Source organism: Solanum pennellii, chromosome 11, assembly GCF_001406875.1.
Source record: "Solanum pennellii chromosome 11, SPENNV200".
In the NCBI taxonomy this organism is placed as follows: domain Eukaryota; kingdom Viridiplantae; phylum Streptophyta; class Magnoliopsida; order Solanales; family Solanaceae; genus Solanum; species Solanum pennellii.
Window position 1 is genome coordinate 44,761,283 of NC_028647.1, and position 14,016 is coordinate 44,775,298.

Sequence of the window (14,016 nt, forward strand, 5' to 3'; positions counted from 1 at the left end):
AGAGAGAGAGAAGAGCAACGGGGCTGCTGCTCGCCGGATGTGCGCTGGTCGCCGGTATGGTTTTGCTCTCCTCGTCGGCTGCTCGCTGCTGGAAAGCAGTTTCCGCTGCCGCTGGCAGCTTCACCAGTCACCGGTGATCCTCGTCGGCTGCTGGTCGGATAAGAGAGATGGCAGAAGAGGGAGAAGAGAGGGGCGTCGCCGCCTTTGGTGGCTTTCACCGGAAGATGGCGAAGAGAGAGGGGGCCGGCGCTGGAGAGAGAGAGAGAAGGGAGAGGGGAGGCGGCTGGGGCTGCTAAGGAGAGGGAGGGAGAAAAAGAGTTGTAGGTTTTGGGACTTATGGTATTAAAATGAGAGTTAAAAAAAAGATCTCAACCGTTAGATTAGATAGAGATGGAGGGTTAGGATTCGATTAATAAAATAGATGGATGAGATTAAAAGATGATGTTTTGCAATTAGATTGACAAAGATATAGAATGGCTAAAATTGCAATTAAAATGGCTATAATTGAAATGAAAGAGAGGCTATGATTGTAATAAAACTGTAATTCAAGTGGCTAGAATTGAAAGAAATTGGAATAGAATAGGCTAGAATTTAAATAATTTTAAGGAAAGTGTAAAAATTATTTAAATTTTAAACATTTGAAATTCACTAATAATTTTAAAATATTTTAAAAATGTCTACGATAATTTTATAAAGTAGAACATACTAAAATATATAATTTTCAAGCAAAGTCGACTAAAAATTCTAAAATTTAAAATACGTATTTAATCTAATAGTATTCCTAAAAAGGGTCAAAGGTCGGTCAAAATTGGGTGTCAACAGCTGCCCCTTGGTTGATTGAGAATGAAGAATGAATTGTCAGGCAACCAACGTTGACTTAGTAGCCGATTTTGTCCGACCGACGACAGATGTCAGCGGATCAATTGAAGCGAAGTAGAGTTGAAAAAAGGGTACGACCGAGACTTTGGTTTTAAGTCGCCTACATATCTCTGGTTATACGAGAATCAGGTCGCGTGTAGTTCTAGATTCAAGAGCAAATGAAGCTCTTAAAGGATGAAAGAGCGCTAAGGTGTTTGAAAGGTACGATATTGGCTTGAATGGATATGATTAGAGTAGCGAGAAGAGAGAGATTGAGAGGCTAAAAGAGTATGACATAGAAGCGAGAAGAGCATGATAGAGTGAGGTTATCAACATTTGAGCAAGGGTTCGGAGTATGAAAAGCGAAGAATTGATAGAGTCATTGTTGTGATAGAGGATAGCGTGATAATTGTAATCATGGGTGATCGATCATATCTGCAAATTCTAGATAAAATGTTAGCTTATAAATAGATAAAGTATGACCAATAATAATAAAATATGAGTTCTATTAAATAGACAAGAGGTGATAAAAAGTGTATCTGTTTGAGACGTATTGCAAGCCTTGATAGTCTGTAACTTCTTGAAGGATTGAACCCATCTCTGAAGAATAACGTCAAACTCCAATAGATTTGATACTATAAAGATATAATAATATAGACGAAAATATCTAGTTATAAGGAGAGTCTAAACGTCATTTTAAGGCGGACGAGCCTAAATGTCGTTTTAAGGCGGACAGCCCAAATATCTTATAAAGCGAACAAAATATCTTATAAAGCGGACGAACATAAATGTCCTATGAGGCGGACAAGCCCAAATGTCCCTTCAAGGCAGACGACCTAAATGTCCTTTTAAGGCGAACGAGCCTAAATGTCCTATTGTAAGGCAGACGAGCCTAGATGTCACATTGTAAGGCGGACGAGCCTAGATGTCCATTGTAAGGCGGACGAGCCTAGATGAAGAGACAGTAAGTCACAGTGGCGAGTTGAATCCGAAGATATCTTCATGGTAGCCTGAATGATAGATGAGTAGCGAAACGATAGTGCGAGTAGTCAAGAATTTGTCGGAGCCTTTGCTTGTAAACAAGTGAACAACCGTTCAAAAGGCGACTTTGTCTGTAATCTGCACATCTGTAACTTTTAATATAGCCTAAGTAGAGTAATTAGAACATACACATCAAAATAAATGGTAAATGTAAACATGATGCAATTCCCATGTTGACCATGAATGTTTGCCTTAAGATCGTGAAAAAATGACGTCTTAGGCTATGATGTCTAGGGCCATGATATGCAGGGTGTATCCTCAGGTCATGAAAATGTTGTCCTTAGGCCATGAAATGACGCCTTTAGACTATGACACCTTCGGATTATGATAGACAGAAATTAAACCCTTAGGCCATGATATGATGTCCGCAGGCCATGAGGATGATGCCTTTAGACTATGATACCCTAGGGACATGGTAAGCATAAAATAAGTCCTCAGGCCATGACATGAAGTCCGCAGGCCATGAAAGATGACGCCTTTGGAGGATGACGCCTTTGGAATATAAATAATGAGTAAAGAGAGCGTATCTGTTTTTGACATCTGTTGATACTTATGACTTGATTTGATTCGGGCACATGTAAACTTCGAGCACGATGCAATCTTGGGCTTATGCAAACTTCGGGCACAATGCAGTCTCGGGCACAATGCGATGATGCATTTCTTCGGGCACATGCAATATCGAGCACATGCAATGATGCATTTCTTCGGGCACATGCAATATCGAGCACAATGCAATGATGCACTTCTTCGGGCACAATGTAATATCGGGCACATGCAGTATCGAGCATATGTAATGGTGCATTTCTTCGGGCACATAAAATATCGAGCGCATGCAATAATGCAATTCTTCGAGCATAAGTCAATATTGGGCATATGCGATGATGTATTTCCTCGGGCACATGAAATATCGAGCACATGCAATGATGCATTTCTTCGGGCACATAAAATATCGAGCGCATGCAATAATGCGGTTCTTCGAGCATAAGTCAATATTGGGCATATCCGATGATGTATTTCCTCGGGCATATGAAATATCGAGCACATGCAATAATGTGTTTCTTCGGGCTCATGCAATATCAAGCACATGAAATGATGCATTTCGGCATTCTCGGGCATAACATAATGATGTAGTTCTTTGAGCATAGTGTGATATCAGGCGTAGGTGCAAAATGATGCAATATCGGGCATAATGTAATTTGTCGGCACAGCAGTTGCTTGAGGGCATACAGTAGCTTGGGCGTCCGCCTTATTGGAAGGATCGAGTGTCATATGTCGGCTCAAATGTTGTGATGTTGATTGTTGCGGTTGCCTTTGTATACGTACTTGTATTTTCTACATTCAAAGAAAAATAGTTAGTTTTAAGGGGGGAGGTTGATCTGTATCCATGATTTGGCGCAGCGTGCTCCTTTGGCTTGCCATCCACACCTCTTCGAGCGTCTGTTTTTTTTTTCATAAAAAGGGAGAAGGGAAAGAGAAAAGAAAAAAAATTAATAATAATAAAATAAAAAATAAAAAACTTTGAAAGATTTTGAAATTATCATTTAATAAAAGCTAATGTCGAATCTTTGACCATGGCATAGGTTGAGACTTTATAACGTCTGACTCAAAAGTGGAGCTATCATTTAATCTTCATTGTAAGCTGACTGCTTGTTGAGAAGAAACTTTTGGTGAAATTTTGAGTTTACTCAAAATTTCTGCCCCAGTATGAAGATGTGCCAGGAGAAATCTTGATGGAATTTTTGAGATCCTCTCAAAAATTCAGCCCCAGTTATCAATAGAAAAGGGGGAAATGAAAGTTTTATTTATAATAAGACCGAACCCCATAGGAGCGCCTACGTATCCCCTCTTAAACGGGAATCTGGTCTGACGTAGTTCCAAATTACAAAAAGCATGAATCAATCTCTATATGTAATACTTTTTCACAGAATCTGAATTGATAGGTTTTGGCCAAACTTCTCCATCCATTTCTGCAAGTATGAGGCTCCGCCTGTCAGTACTCGAGAGACTATGTACGGACCTTGCCAGTTTGGTGAAAATTTACCTTTTGCCTCGTCTTGATTTGGAAAAATCCGCTTCAAAACAAGTTGCCCAGGTGAGAAATGTCTGGGTTTAACCTTCTTGTTGAAAAGCTCTGGCCATTCTATTCTGATAGAGCTGACCATGACAAATGGCGTTAATTCTTCTTCCATCTATTAATGCCAAATTCTCTGCCCGACCTTGTATCCAGTCAGCATCACTCAACTTTGCTTCTTGGATGATCCTTAGGGAAGGTATCTCTACTTCAGCGGGTATCACAGCTTCAGTGCCGTATACTAAGAAGTAAGGTGTGGCCCCTGTGGAAGTTCTGAATGTGGTACGATACCCCAGCAATACGAAAGGTAGCTTTTCCTGCCAGTGTTTGTGATTATCGATCATCTTGGGCAATATCCTTTTGATGTTTTTGTTTGCTGCCTCAACAGCCCCATTCATCTGTGGCCTGTATGCTGTAGAGTTTCGATGACTGATCTTGAACTTCTCACACATTGATCTCATCAGGTCACTGTTTAGGTTGGTGTCGTTGTCAGTGATGATTGACTCAGGAATTCCAAACCTACAAATAATGTTGTTTTTGACAAAGTCATCCACAACTTTCTTTGTCACTGATTTATGGGAGGTGGCCTCAACCCACTTGGTGAAATAGTCAATTGCGACAAGAATGAATCTGTGCCCGTTGGATGCTGTTGGCTCGATTGGACCAATGACATCCATGCCCCATGCTGCGAACGGCCAAGGTGAACTAGTGACATGGAGTTCGTTGGGAGGTACTCGAATCATATCTGCGTGAGTCTGACATTGATGACATTTCTGGACGTAGCGAATGCAGTCTGTCTCCATAGTTAGCCAATAATATCCTGATCTCAGAATCTTCTTTGCTAATTTAAAACCGTTCATGTGAGGGCCACAGGTGCCTGCATGTATCTCTTCGACCAGCCTACGAGCCTCTCTTGCTTCGACGCATCTTAGCAGCCCCAAATCGGGAGTTCTCCTATAGAGGATTTCCCCACTTAAAAAGAATTGGGTTGCTAACCTTCGAATTGTACGCTTTTGTACACGTGTTGCATCTTCTGTGTATTCACCACTCTTCAAATATCCTCTAATGTCATCGTACCAGGGCTTTCCATCAGGCTCTTCCTCAACATGGAAACAATAAGCTGGTTGTTCATGTATATGAATGTGAATAGGATCGATGTAATTGTGATCAGGGTGTCGAATCATAGAAGACAAAGTGGCTAAGGCGTCTGCAAATTCATTTTGGACCCTTGGTACATGTCTAAATTCTGTTCTGACAAACCTTTTACATAGCCTGTGCACGCACTCCAAATATGGTAACAACTTTCGATTTTTTGTTACCCAATCACCTCGAACCTGATGGATCAATAGGTCTGAATCCCCTATTATTAGCATTTCCTGGACATCCAAGTCGATCGCCCGTCGGAGACCTAGTATGCAGGCTTCGTATTCGGCCATATTATTTGAGCAAAGGAATCTGAGTTTTGCTGATACTGGATAATGTTGCCCGGTGGGTGAGATCAAAACAGCCCCGATGCCGCATCCATTCAGATTTTTAGCTCCATCAAAGAACATTCTCCATCCATCATATTCTTCAGAAATGTCCTCTCCCACAAAAGCCACCTCTTCATCTGGGAAGTAGGTCTTCAGCGGTCTGTAATCATCGTCCACGGGATTCTCTGCCATGTGGTCTGCTAATGCCTGTGCTTTCACTGCTTTTTGCGTGACATACACTATGTCAAACTCGCTCAACAATATCTGCCATTTTGCCAGTTTACCTGTGGGCATGGGCTTTTGAAAGATATACTTCAAAGGATCCATCCTTGAAATCAGATAAGTAGTATGCGATGAGAGGTAATGTCGTAACTTTTGGGCAACCCATGTTAGAGCACAACAGGTACGCTCTAATAGAGAGTATCGGGCTTCGCACGATGTGAACTTCTTGCTCATATAATATATTGCTTGCTCCTTCCTCCCTGTTTCATCGTGTTGTCCCAAGATGCAACTGAAAGCATTATCCAATACTGAAATATACAAAAGTAATGGTCTACCTGACTCTGGTGGAACCAATACAGGAGGATTGGATAGATAGTCTTTGATCTTGTCAAATGCCTGTTGACATTCACTTGTCCATTTCACCGCAGCATCCTTTTTTAACAGCTTGAAGATAGGTTCACAGATGACAGTAGACTGAGCAATGAAACGACTGATGTAGTTAAGTCGCCCTAAGAAACTCATTACCTCCTTCTTGCTCTTTGGTGGGGGAAGATCACGAATGGCTTTGATCTTCGACGGGTCCAATTCTATACCTCGACGACTGACAATGAAACCTAAAAGCTTTCCAGCGGGCACACCAAAGACACATTTTGCCGGATTCAGTTTCAGATTGTACTTGCGTAGCCTGGCGAAGAATTTCCGTAAATCCTCCAAATGATTTAAACTTTCCTTTGATTTGATGATGACATCATCCACATAAACTTCAATTTCCTTATGGATCATGTCATGAAACAAAGTAGTCATCGCTCTCATGTACGTAGCCCCAGCGTTCTTTAATCCAAAAGGCATTACCTTGTAGTTATAGACGCCCCACGGCGTGATGAAGGCAGTTTTCTCAGCGTCGTCTTTGTGCATCTCAATTTGATGATAGCCGGCAAAGCAATCCACAAATGACTGAGTTTCGTGCTTAGCACAATTGTCAATCAGTATGTGTATGTTTGGTAATGGAAAGTTATCTTTAGGGCTAGCTTTATTGAGATCTCGATAATCCACGCAAACTCTGACCTTGCCGTCTTTCTTGGGCACTGGAACGACATTTGCAAGCCAAGTTGGGTATTCTGTCACTTGGAGTATCCCAGCATCTAATTGCTTTGATACTTCTTCTTTGATTTTCAAACTCATCTCGGGCTTGTATTTTCTCAGCTTCTGTTTTACCGGAGGACATGCTGGATCAGTGGGCAGTCGATGGGCTACGATTGAAGTACTTAGCCCTGTCATGTCTGCGTAGGACCACGCGAAAATATCCTTATTCTCTATGAGAAACTCGGTGTACTCTTTCTTGTCTTCTTTTGTCATGTGGATGCTTACCCGGGTTTCTTGTATCACCTCTGCATTTCCCAAATTCACCACTTCTGTCTCTACCAAATTTGGATTGGGTTTTTCCTCGAACTCCTCAACCCTTTTGATTAACTCCTCGGGAACCTCATTGTCTTCGACTTCTTCTAAGTCATTAATGTTAAGTTGAGCAGTCTCATTGTATGCCATAGTCTCAGATTCGACATTTTTATAATGAATTTTGCTGGTGAGAAAAAAAATAGCAAAAAATTAAATGTAAGACAAAAAATGGGGAAAAGAACTTTATTGATAAAGATTTGAAAATTTCATAAGTCCTCATTCGAAAGCAATACAGGGGACGGGAATTAAAATGTTTATTAAAAACTCTTTTATTTGAATTAAAACTTGATAGAAAAACATCTTCCAAGGCTACCCAGATGCTCGACGAGGTCTGGATGGAGTCGAGGTCCAGTTGCTGACGCTGATCTTTGCCTCCTTGCTTCCATTAGGGCCCCCTTTCTCCTCCTCGTTGATCACGACGTTGCAAACTTTCCCCTCTTCTTTGGTTAGCGATAACCCCTTCAAGTCGTCTAAGATCTCATCAATACTGCCTCCCATGAAACCTGCTGATCGAAATGATTGATACAATGGCGGTATGGGTTTCTTCAATGGATAGTAGTACCCATCTCTAGGTGGTCGCCAATCGAGCCATTCTTCGGTGGTGTACTTATACCCCAAACCAAAAGTGGTGGAATGTCGAACAGGCTGTATAGGTTCGACTATCCCTTGTAATTCAGCCCCCAAACCTTTCCCAAGCTCGAAACCGAACCATGCCATCATATCTATGATCTTTTGGCTGAACCAAGGTTGCAACTCAATATTACCAACAAGCTCCACTGTATGGTACATTTCGCCATCCATATTCTCTCTTCCTTCAATCGTGTATACAGGATGCCCCTTTTCCCCATGGACCACAACCTCTTCGTAATCCCATTCAAACTTCAGGCATTGGTGAAGAGTAGATGGAACCGCTCCAGCCATATGAATCCATGGACGACCCAACAATAAGTTGTACGATGAAGGGATGTCCAAAATTTGGAAAGCTATGGGGAAAGTGACAGGACCAATGAGCATGTCCAAGGTTATCTCCCCAATAGTGCCTCTCTGAGAGCCATCAAATGCCCTCACATTCATCTTCCATGTCTGAATTTTTGCACTATCCACACCCAGCCTCGTCAGTGTGCTCAGAGGGCAAATGTTTAAACCTGAACCTGCATCAACTAATGCTTTGTTTATCACCTTATCCTGATACTGAACCGAAATGTACAAAGCTTTATTGTGAGTTGTTCCTTCGATTGGCAGCTCATCTTTGTGAAAAGATATTTTGTAAGCCTCAAAGACCTGCCCCACCATTTGGGATACCTCTCCATGAGTGATGTTAGATGGGACATAAGCTTCACCAAGGATCTTCAGAAGGGCATCTCGATGAGTTTCGGAGGTTGCAGTAACTCCAGAATTGATATTTGGGAAGGGGTTTTACTCAGCTGCTCAGTGATAGAGTATTCTTTAGCTTTAACCTTTTTCCAAATACTTTGATCCTCAAGCTCTACGACTGGTGCTTTGGATTTGCTAGAGCTTCCCTGAACCAAATTTTCAGAAGTGTAAATTCTTCCAGATCTGGTGACCCATGTTCCAACATCTGTCTCTTCCACATTTATTTCTCTTTTGTTGCAATCCCAAGGTACAGCATGTGTGTCACATTGTATTGGGGAGGATGCCTTATAGACAGAGAACGGTGGTCTGGGTGCAGCAACTTCTACTTCAAATGGGGCGAGTCCTTGCACTATTAGTGGTGCTTGGGCAGTGGTAGACATGGCTTCTTCTGTTTCGACGGCCCAGATAGATTCTTCCCAATCCCAGACATCACCAGCTTCCACCATGTTGACTTGATGGTTAGGGAGAGGATTATTCGCAACATTCGGTGTAGGATCCTTCAGTTGGATGGTTTTTGTATCGATCAACATTTGAACCTTATCCTTAAGGGCTTTGCAAACTTCGGTGGTGTGGCTCTTCATCCCAGAATGGTAGGCGCAGACCTTGTTAGGGTCGTACCATTTCGCGCGAACATCCACAGGTAATGCAGGAATCGGAGAGACGTACCCAGCCTGTTTCAGTCTCTCATAAAGTTGTGCTATGGGTTCAGCCAAAGGGGTATGGGTTTTTGTAGGTCTTCTTTCATAGGAAGGTCTGTTTCGGTAATTTAGTGTTTGAGTGGGTGGTGGAGTTTGGAAGTGTGTTGGTTGAACATTATAGACAGGATATGAGGCATGCAAATATTGAGGAGGAGCGCTTTGGTAATATATTGGCATGGGTTGTTGGGTGAAGCTGAGGGATGTTGAGGGTATGGGGTGTGAGGGTATGGGGTGTGAGGGTACGGGGATGGTGGTGGGTTTATTGTCTTGTGCCTCAAAGGGGTCCTAGTTCCATGAGCCATCATTACGGAACCTGTTTTCTTTCGACTCTCTGTCATTCCACCAGATTGCAGAGCCTTGTTGGTTGCTTGTAAAGCCTCCAAGTTGATGATAGTCACATTCTTTATGCCTTCTTCAATTCTTTCGCCTAGTTTGATGATTTCAGCGAAACTCTTTTCAGCCACCAGCATCATTCGGTCATAGTATTGTGGTTCTTGGGCACGGATGAAATAGTCTTTCATTTAAGATTCTTCCATAGGGGGTCTGGCCCTAGCCGCCTCAGACCTCCATCTTATGGCATATTCTCTGAAGGATTCACTTGGTTTCTTCTTCAGATTTTGAATGTAAAACCAATCAGGTGCGTTTTCAATATTAAAACCAAACCTATTCATGAAGTCCGTTGCCATATCAACCCATTTTATCCATTTCCGCGAGTCTTGCTCAATGTACCATGATAGGGCCTCCCCAGTAAGACTCCTCATGAACAACTTCATGAGTATCCTCTCATCTCTCCCCACCCCTACAAGTTTGTCACAATACATTCGTAGGTGGGCTTTGGAATCCCCAATGCCATTGAACGTCTCAAATTTTGGGAGCTTGTACCCCTCGGGCAGTTCTACATCAGGATGCATGCACAGATCCTCATAGCTCAATCCTCCCAACTTCTTGTTTCCTTCAACATGCTGTACCCTGTTGGTCAAGTTGTCTAATCTCTCAGTCAGGGTTTTTATTAGGATGTCTTTTTGATGGGACTCTGATTCATGGAGGTCATGGGTCAGAGTGGCAGTTTCAACGTATATGGGATTAGGATTGTTGTTCCCAAGAGTATATGGGATATTTGCATTTGGGGTTGTTTCTGGGAAGGTTGGTTTGGTATGTTGGTAATAGTGGTGAAATGGAACTTGGGTATTTTGGGCGTGGGGTGGTGGAAAGGCATTTGGACGAGTGGGTTCAGGTGGGGATATATGGATTGGAGGATTGTTTGGCGTGGCTGTTTGACTAGGAGGATTGTCTATGTTTTCTCCAAATTGGGTTCCAAGAGAGATAGACAACTTGGCCAAATCACGCATGTTGGCTACCTCTTCTTCCAATTGCGAAATCTTGCGCTCGAGTCTTAGGACAAGATTATTTTGAAGTTGTCCTCCCTCAGAAGCTTCTACCCTTTCAGTGGTGCTGTTGTCGTCAACCATTTTACCTTTGTCTTTGGAGCTTGCTCTTTCAGAAGAAGGAGAAGGGGGGGTCCCTTTTGATCGTGTATGTTCCAGGATGAAGGACAGATCAACCTTGGGAAATGGGAAAACAATAGAATCAAAAGAAAAGAGTTAGGGGTTAGGATAGTATCATAATATCAACACGTTGTTTTGAGATAAACGCCCTAAATGCACAGAACCTCATTGAGCCAGAGGTAGGCCTAAGCGACACATAAGTGATGCATAATAATTAATTCAAGCCTTATTTGCCAATTTGGAGTTTAGAGTTAGACAAATAAAACGACTTTCAATTATTGAAATAATTTCTATTTATTACATCAATCTAAAGATAACTAAAGGGCTAGGGATAACATATGGAAAATAAAGAGAAAAAAATAAAAAGACTTTAATTATGCTGCTCTCCAATGTTAGGCACAATCTGCTTCCTCATTTCTGGGTTATGTCATAATCGGTGTTGAGAAGGTTGCGAGCCCATCTTCTCTCTTTTTCATTGCCAAAACCAGGAAGACCTCCTTCACTCAAATCTCTATGCTCTGCATCCTCTAAAAGCCATACATAATATTCAGGTGTGCAGAAGGGTCGGTGCTCTTGAACATCGATAGTTATCACATTCTTCCATCTTCGCAATATAGTGTTCACTTGCGGTAATTCTGACCCAAAGTCATATCCATAGTGGCTCATGTGGGATCGCAGAGGTATCATTTGGATCTGTCCGAATTGTCGAAGGACTCGAAGTGGTGCGTATGGTTGCACACCATTCAAACCGATAAGCTCAATGAAGTAAAGTTCATTTCCTCTTATGATGGCACGTCGTGGCTTCAACCAATAATACTTCCATTGGATTTCAACGGCTGAGCGCTCCTTTAGGTATGTGAACCAGTCCTCCGTTCCCACAGGGGAGATAAAATGTTTCATCCTTAGGGGATGGTTGATAATTTTGTTCCCCATAGTCCCTCTAACAATGTCTACTTTATTAGCTCTTTGGTAGAAATGTTCGACGGCCCAAAGTTGCAGCAGAAAGTTGCACCCCTCAAAGTATCTTTTGCCTTTGGTGCATGCAGTCAAAGCTCTTAGAATTTCTGCAAGTATCATGGGGACCAAGGTTTTTCCACCTCGAGCCAACATACGAACCACATAACATAAGCTGGTGTGGATCTTTCCTCCTTCTCTAGGAAAAACCAATGAGCCTAATAGGGCGACGGCGAATGCATTAAGATGATACCTTTCCCATTTCGAAGAAGAGCAAGCAAATTCTCTATGAAAATTTTGATGACCTTCCTCATCCCCAAAGCGCGAATATAAGAACTCTAAAGAAATCCAACCTTTTTTCAGACAAAGCAGATTTGGATTATGACACATGCCCATTTGCTTTAGAAAAGATCTTGGGCTTGGCTTATGTGGAACAATCATTTCTAGCTCTTTGTATGCGAGACCCATGAATCCTCCAACTTCTTTGATTGTTGGGGTTAGCTCAAAATCCTTGAACTTGAAGACTAACCTCTAAGTGTCCCAGAATTTCAACAATGCCTTGATTAAGTGACGATCTGACTCTACGGAGATCAAAGCAGTGAGGCCGCCTAACAATTTATTTGCTTCTAACTCTCGATTTTTTTGAATATCCTTCCACCAAGTCTTCAAAATGGGATTAACTTTGACCACCATTTGCGTGTTGGGAAAGTGAGGGTGACCCATGACTCTGCAAACAAAGTAACAAACGACTTCTAAACTCCATTTTGCAATGTTGGCTTGATTTAATTATTATGATCACGTTGACACATAAATATGCAATTTGTCTAAGGGTGTTGGGGCCCTTTAGACGAGAGGCTGGCTACTAATTATATGGATTGACGTCAAGGGTCAAATCACTTAGGGCTTATGCAGCATTTATGACTTAACCAGGACTTCTAAGAGTGGCTTGACACGGACTTGAAAGGGATTCTATGCGAGAGGCTCGTGGCTTCGCGGTAGTAAAATTATCCACTACGTCCACGCATATGCCGACTCTCTATAATAGGTATTTGAATAAGATGGAGTAGTTGTGAGAGGTGCAAAGGCACAACATCACGAGAACAAAATAAAAAAAGGAAGAGGGTCCCAATTGGGGGAAGTATGAGCGGGATGCCAATTATCAAAGCAATAAACATTTAGCATTCAAGTTGGAAAGCGGTAACATATAGGCAGCTTATAAACAATTAATAAATAAATAAGCATGAATAAAGAAAATTAAACATATAAAGATATGAAAACTACACAAATAAAGCAGGAGAATACGAGACTAAACATGTAAGCAAATAAGGGGAAAGGGAAGAGGTGAAACATGATAATAAACAATTAAGGAAAAGGGAAAGGGTGGAACATGGAGAAAAGACAATAAATAAGGAAACAAAATAAGCTAAACATGGTAAGCACCTAACAAATAGTGAAATGACAAAAATAAAGTAAAACCCACATAAATAAGCAGTTAACACGTAATGGTAAGAACCTAATATCCCCAGCGGAGTCGCCATTCTGTCGCGCCCCGTTTTCGCAGAAAACGGATTTTGTGCGCGACCTAACAACTCTTTTGGGATTTCGAGTTTGGAGTCGCCACCTAACGAATTAAGGCGTGTTAGGGCACCTATCTAACCTAACTAAGTCTAACTAAGGTCAACGAGCCAGAGATTAGGGTAAGGGTTCAAATTACCTCGAGGGGAAGGTGTTAGGCATCCCTCGAGGTCCACAAGTGTGGGTCCCGGCCGTATCTCATGCAATCTATGTGGGGGTTACAATTAGCAATCAAGGTCACTTCATTTATTAATTTATTTAATCTTGCTAAGTGATAACAAATATAAAACAATTAATTTTATTATTAATTTAAACATGCAAGGCTAGATGATAGCAATAAATAAACAATCAAATCTTATTTTCTATTTAAGCATATAAGACTATGTTATAAACAAAATTGGAAAAAATTAAGCAATTAGTATGTGAGAAAGTAATGTTTTGAAAATTGCGCAAGTTTTGAATATGAAATTTTTATTTTTAAAAAAAATGTTTGTTTCTTTGTAGGGATGATGCCACGATATTGTTGATCGCGCTCCACCATAGAAACAATTTTGATTTGAGGTCGGTCTAAAAAATATAGTTTATGTTTTTGAAAATAATTTTAAAGATTTAGTTTACATGTAGGCACACATAAATACACATAATTCCTTTTGAAATTCATGGGTAGGTGGTACTTCCGAGGATGCGTCGGTTTAACTTAAAAAATTGGAACTAGACCTCGTAGTTCCTTTGACTTTCCCACTAACGATAGGTTAGGAGATAGTGCTTATAATTTATTTTCAAAATAAACA

General features: G+C 41.4%; 1 protein-coding gene across 1 annotated transcript; it reads right to left on the minus strand.

The window, feature by feature from the left end:
* Window positions 1-4,008: 4,008 nt before the first annotated feature.
* Window positions 4,009-9,712, minus strand: LOC114074744. The gene is given in 4 exon segments (XM_027912728.1): window positions 4,009-7,243; window positions 7,433-8,501; window positions 8,504-9,164; window positions 9,500-9,712. Coding segments are annotated over 4 exon segments (5,178 nt in total).
* Window positions 9,713-14,016: the final 4,304 nt, after the last annotated feature.